At 50.7% G+C, this 6,349-nt stretch overlaps 1 protein-coding gene across 1 annotated transcript in view; it reads left to right on the top strand.

Annotated features, from left to right (window-relative positions):
* Positions 1–1,299: 1,299 nt before the first annotated feature.
* Positions 1,300–6,349, top strand: part of ISX (intestine specific homeobox) — a 31,744-nt gene continuing 26,694 nt past the window's right edge. Inside the window, exon 1 of the mRNA XM_015591443.1 lies at positions 1,300–1,338. Within this exon, the coding sequence (XP_015446929.1) occupies positions 1,300–1,338 (39 nt within the window). The remainder of the gene's footprint in view (positions 1,339–6,349) is intronic.

Genomic DNA, 6,349 nt, shown 5'->3' with positions numbered 1-6,349 from the left:
ATGACAAGATCAGGAAAGCTGAGCATCAGAGAGGCCTGGCGGTCAGGCTGTAACCACCAGGAAGACTTCTGGAATCTCTGAATAGGGGGGGCCTGGGGTGCCTGGGAAAATGAAGTGGGGCCCCCTGTGGGAAAACTGGATGCAAAGCAAGGACTCGGGATGTACCGTCAGGCCATTGCCAGTGACAGAAGAGTAAGTATACCAGGCGGAGAGTGACACGGCCCATGCTGGAGCCTGATCAGCATGTATGAGCTGTGTTCCCTTGGACAAATAACTGAACCTCTCTCCGCATCAGTTCCCTTCCCTGCCACTTGGGGATGGTAGAGCACCTGCCTCTAGGGTTGCCAGATGAACGGATGAGGTCATCCTTGCCCGGGGCTTAGTGCAAGGCCTAACGATGCTGAGAAAGTGTCCTCTATGTATCATTCTGCCTCCTCTGTTCCCCTAGGCTGCTGCCTGGTGGCCGCACCTTCCCACACTCCATTCCCCTCCATTCCTGCCTGTCCGACTTGTGCACATCCTTGAAGATGCAGCCTTAGGGGTCATCTCCTCCAGGAAGCCCTCCCTGTTTTCCTCCCACTCCAGGTCTGGGTAGATGCCTTCTCTCTGCGCGTCCCTCCTGAGCTTTTGAAAACTGCCTCTTCAGCACCTGTTACAGCACACGGCACAATGCAGGTGTTCGCAGATTTCTGAATGAACGAGGGAGTGAAAGAATGGGACGAGGAAGTAGGGACTGGGTTTCAGGAACGAGGCAGAGGTTTGTTTATCAAAACTGGGGGCCGAGGCGTGAACGGTGAGAAGGGCCGCATTCCTCGATGGCTGCTCCCCCACACATTCCAGGTCCCAGTGCTCCCAGGGCCGTTTCTCATCCCTGGAACAAATCGTATTGAGCCCCTGTTGTAGTCTATACCCTGTTCCCGGCACGCAAGATACAGAAGTAAACCATATACTCGTGATTCTTTGTCTCTTTGTGCCCGTTACGTTCCACTAGCGGGAACAGACACACAAGAAAATACAAAAAAAAAAAAAGTAGAAGATAATTTCAGATCCAGGTTAAGTATCAGAATGAAAATGAAAGTGGAAAAGGCGAGGCGGGGCCTGGGGCGGGGAGTTCCTTCCCATGCGTGGGCGGGGCAGATCCCGAACAGAGATAGGAATGAATGGTGAGAGAGCGAGACAGGCCAAGACCACGAACGGCGCGTAGGTGGCAAGTGCAAAGGTCCTGAGGCAGGACGAGGCTTGGCGAGTTGGAGGAACTGAAAGGAACAGGGAGGAAGAGCTCGGGGAGCAACGGTAGGGATGTCGGTCGTGGAGGAGCGCAAGAAGCCTTCAGAGCGTGTAAGCAGGATCTGACTTATGGTATTTAAAAGAGCAGACTGGCTGCTGTGTTAAGAAATGGCTGGGGAGGGGAGCACGGGGAGAAGCGGGGGGGCAGGGGAGGAGGCTTTCGTGGTCGTCCAGGTAAGACGGCGGCTCGAACAAGAGCAGCTGCAGTGGAGGTGGAAGGAAGTGTGGATTGGGATCTATTTGGGAATAGAGACAACAGGACTTTGGGGCCCCGCAGGGTAATCAAGGGGTCCTGGCTGTGAGGACCCAGGCCCGAGAGATGGCTGTTTCCTCTCCAACCTTGCACCGGGTTGGCCCTGCCTGAGCTGCCCAGGCTCTGAGCCCTGCTCCCAGTGTGTCTGCCATTTGTCCCACAGGCGGCCACCAACTCTGGGTGGATACCACCTGCCTGGGTATGTTTTCCTTTGCCACCTTTCCGTAGCTAACACCTGCACGTGGTTATTCATGTCGCTTCCGCCTCTGTCTGAAGGTGCCTCCGACTGATATAAATAAGGAAAATACCAATAGCCAATTATAACTCTGCCTGGTGGTTTATCATTTGCAAAGAGACTGTGTACTTGGTCTACTTTGAGCCTCGGAAGTCATAACAATGGCTAATATTTATTGAATACTTACAAGGTGCGGGCACCAAGCTGGGTGCTTTACTTACTGTTATGGTCTGAATTGTGTCCCCCACAAAAAAAAAAAAAAGGTAGGTCGAAGTCATAACTCCAAGTACCTGTGACTATGACTTTATTTGAAAATAATATAATTTTGAGTTAAGATCGTTAGGATAGGTCCTAATCTAATAGGACAAATCACCTTAGAAGAATAGAAGAGACAGACAGGCAGGGAAAAGGCCATGTGACAACTGAGGCAGAGATGGAAGTGACGCGTCTACCAACCAAGGAACAGCAAGACATTAAATGCCTTGGGGATAAGGTCACGCAACGACCGGGAGTCAGAGCCAGCACGGGGTCCCTCCCAGACCTGTGGACATCTAATTCCCGCCACCACACAAGCTTGCCTCTTCCACACACTTGCACATAAAAGCTTCACTGCTGAGCAATGATTACAGTTTATAAAGAATCTTCAACTCTCTTTGGGGTTCACAGTCTGAGGTAAGCATGAAGACCCTCATTTCACACATGATGGATGACACCGAGTCTGAGAAAGGCCAAGTGCATCGGCTGGCCACGTGACTCCAGGCTATACCCTTTCAGGTCCCTCCGACCCCTCTCCAAGGCCGGCCCCCCATTTGTGCCACGAGCGGGGTGGATTCTTCCCATGTGTGTGCTTGCTCGAGACTGTGAGATGACGTCCTCAACTCTGCCTTCGGGCTCCAGAGCAGCCCGGCACCAAGCCGGTGCTTGGGGACTGACCACCAGTGATCGAAACGCCCATGTTTGGTGTTACGGTATTCCAGTATTTTGAAAATACAAAATTTGAATCATTTACATCTTGAGATATGCCCAGAGGGTTACATGCTGAATAACAAATTGAAAATGAACCAAGATGGCTGCCTCAGAAGCATTCTGTCCACATCCCTCCCTTGTGTGATACACTTTCCAGGTATCCTGTCATTTAAATTCCCATTTCCTGGGTTACTGATGAGATGGAGCCTTTTCCTTAAGCTAATAATCATTTATTTAATAATTTAGTAACGTTACTAATAATCATTTCCATTTCCTCCAGAATCCACTGGACCTCCAAAGGATTTCCCAGAGTCCTAAAGGGTCGTCTGAGCACAGGATGGGGAGGCTGGAGGGGGCCACGAAGGGACTCGGAAGGAAGTCACAGCCCGGGATGAGGAAGAGGGTGGAGGATGGCAGAGGGAAGTCCCAAGTCCAATGCCAGTCTCGGGAGCCTAGCCACTTGCGTTCCCACAGGACGGGTTACCTCTGCCACCTGCAGCCCCCACCCACCACAACCAGGGCCTTCTCATTGTACAGGTCACGCCTTACAGGGGAGAAGTCGTGAGAACCCAGGCCCCCCACCCATCCCTGTCACCCCAAGGTGAACCTCTTCCTTCTCTCCACAGGCTCTGGATGGGCCCACAGCCACTCTGCCACTGCAGTGGAGGGAGGGTGCGGGGCAGGGTGAGGGGGTGCGGCGGGGCAGGGTGAGGTGCATCTTTCATATTTTTCAGCCAAAGGATCTGGCCCTAAAGAATGATGTTGACCACCCACCCCGCCTCCCAAACCATCTAGGGAAACTAAGGGAGAGAAGGAGGCTTCCCGGCCTCAGGAGACTGGCTGGGGGGGCGTATGTGGCCGCCTCGCCAACGATTCCTGGACGTCAGCCTCCGGGGTCTGGGCCGCGAGGTGGCCAGCCGGGGCTGAGCAATACGAGCCCCGCACGTGGGCTCGGAGAGGACAGACGCTCCTCGGGTTTATTCACCCCTAGTCCTGTGATGGAGCACCCCATGTGTGACTGGTGCATGAATCAGGACCCCCGCCCCCTTTGTCCCGCGGGGCTCCGCGGAAACCCCCCTATGCCTCACCCTGGCGCTCCTCCAGCCAGCCAGCTCCGCATTTCTGGAGTTGGCGGAGAAGATACTTGTTGCAGCCTCTGAATTAGGGGGGCGACATATTTATTCTCCGGCGTTTCTAAGTGGCAGCGATCGAATTATCGGAGGGCCATCCTCCCTGTTTGTTCCTAGAGAACAAGTCTGCTTCCAAATATAAGGGATTGGAGGGATGAGGAGGCAGCGCATGGGAGCGGATACTGGCCATGTCACTTCCTGCCGGCCCAGCGTCCCACGTCTTACCACTGCCACCACCCTGGCTGCCTCTCAGCCCAACCCCGCCAGTGGTCCCCTCAACTAAACTGTCCGTACTAGCAAGGAGGCAGCACAATGGGGAAAATCTGGGTTTGGGAGACACACAAATCCAAATTCGAATCTAGATGTGAGTACCTAAGCCAGGTGACTTCACCTCCCCATGCCTCCGTTTCTTCATCTATAAAATGGGCACATTGTATCTCCCTCGCTGGTTTGTGGTAAAGACCAATTAAACCTCCCGGAAGGTCTGTCACAGAGTTGGTGTCCAGCAAATGTCGGCTTAACAGCACCTTCTTCATCTCCTGCTCCAGCCCTGGCCCCACCCCCTCAGACTGTCAGGAAAGAAAGAATCCCGGAAATATCCTGAAGGGAGACCTAGGCCCTCACGTTACACACACAGCTGTGAGTTTACTTGCCCCTAAAGCAGTTCCCACCCAATTTCCCCCACGGACAAAAATAAAAATCATCGAAGAACTGACCCCCTCATAAAGGCATCCTTGCTTGAATGTCCTACCCCATTTCACACCAGTGTCTGTCACGGCTCCTCACACCATTGGGTCAGTCGCCAGTCAACCTTATGGACTATGGGACATTCGCATCCCATGGTGCTGTGCACATGAAATGCAGATTAATTTCATTTGAAAATGAAAATCTCACAAACGAGGCAGGATTTCATGAGATCAGCGAAAGTTGTATTGGAGCATGGCTCTAATCACGCACAGGATCTTTGACAAATGAGTGGTTAAGAAGCAGGCTCTGCAGTTCAAGTCCCTAGTCTTCCACTTACTAGTGGTACCACCAGAGGTTAAGCAAGGTACTTGACCTCTGTGTCCTTAGTAGGACATGCATAGTATGTCCTACCAAGTAGAGCTGCAGTAAAAATAAATCCATCATATACACGAAGAGCCTGACACATGGTGAGCCCTCAAAAACTGCTAGTTATTAGTACTATGTAAAGAGTTAGACCTGTTGATAATTAACAAAGAGGAAGTCAATGAGGATAATGAGTAAGTACCTCAAAAGAGAATAATTTAAATTTCAAGGTACTAAGAGAAGCAAGCCCTCAAGCATTTCTGCAAAAATGACCCTCTTTATAGCTGTACCATGAAAATCTAATAAGTGAAGCATACCATTATATCATCTTGTCAGAAAAATTCTACCAAAAAGAAAAAAATGTGATTCATTCTCTGTTCCTTCTAAAAATTAGTATACTATTTTAATTATAGCAAAATTGTGTTAAGCATAAGACACAGTTTTCTAACTTTCTTTATATTTAGCATATTTATGCTTCAGTGACAAGTTGGCCTCACCCAAGGAGATGGCATTAGGCAGACACACAAACCCAAATTTGAATCTAGATGTAAGTACCTAAGCCAGGTGACATCACCTCCCCATGCCTCAGTTTCTTCATCTGTAAAATGGGCACGTTGTATCTTCCTCCCTTGTTTGTGGTAAAGACTAAATCTCCCAGAAGATCTGTCACAGAGTTGGTGTCTAACAAATGTCAGTTTGACAGCACATCTCTTCATCTCCCGCTCCAGCCCTGGCCCCACCCCATCAGACTCAAGAGACTTTCTTTCTTTCTTTTGATCAATAAATATTTACTGTGCCAGATACTGTTCTAGATGCTTGGGATGCAGCCATGAACAAATGGATATCCCAACTCTTTGCAATCCAATTGGCAGGAGGAATAGGCAATAAGCTCTAAGCCATAGACATACTAAATAATTAAATTATATTGCATGTAAGAAGGGGCTAAGTACTATAGAAAAAGGAAAAGAGGATCGGGGGCTAAGAGCAGGGCTCAGCAGGGAAGGCTGGTTGAGAAAGTGGTGTTTGAGCAGGCTAGAAGGAATGAAAGAGTGAGCCATGAGGTTGTGCAGGGAAAAGCATTCTAGGCAGAGGGAACAGCAAATGCAGAGATGTGTGTGCATCCGGTGTGTTCAAAGGAACTTCCAAGAAGTCTGTGTAGCTGGAGCACAGAGGCCATGGAGTCAGATTTCACAAGGCTTCATAGGCCATTGGTTCTCCTCAGGATTCAGGGGGGTCAGGGCAGGTGCTTGAGCAAGGAGACCAGATATGGTGGCCGTATGGAGCATGGACGGGAGAGGAAAGGAGAAAAGCAGGGAACTGCATGCTGCTGTCCCAGGCGGAGACACACTGGCTCACCCCAGGGGGCAGCTAAGGTGGTGGGAAGTGGTAGGACCCCAGACATAGCTGAAAGATCTAACCCACAGGAAT

Source organism: Pteropus alecto, unplaced genomic scaffold (genome assembly GCF_000325575.1).
Source record: "Pteropus alecto unplaced genomic scaffold, ASM32557v1 scaffold94, whole genome shotgun sequence".
Classification (NCBI taxonomy): domain Eukaryota; kingdom Metazoa; phylum Chordata; class Mammalia; order Chiroptera; family Pteropodidae; genus Pteropus; species Pteropus alecto.
Note: the sequence above shows the minus strand (reverse complement) of the source record. Positions and strands in the feature narration are given on the sequence as shown.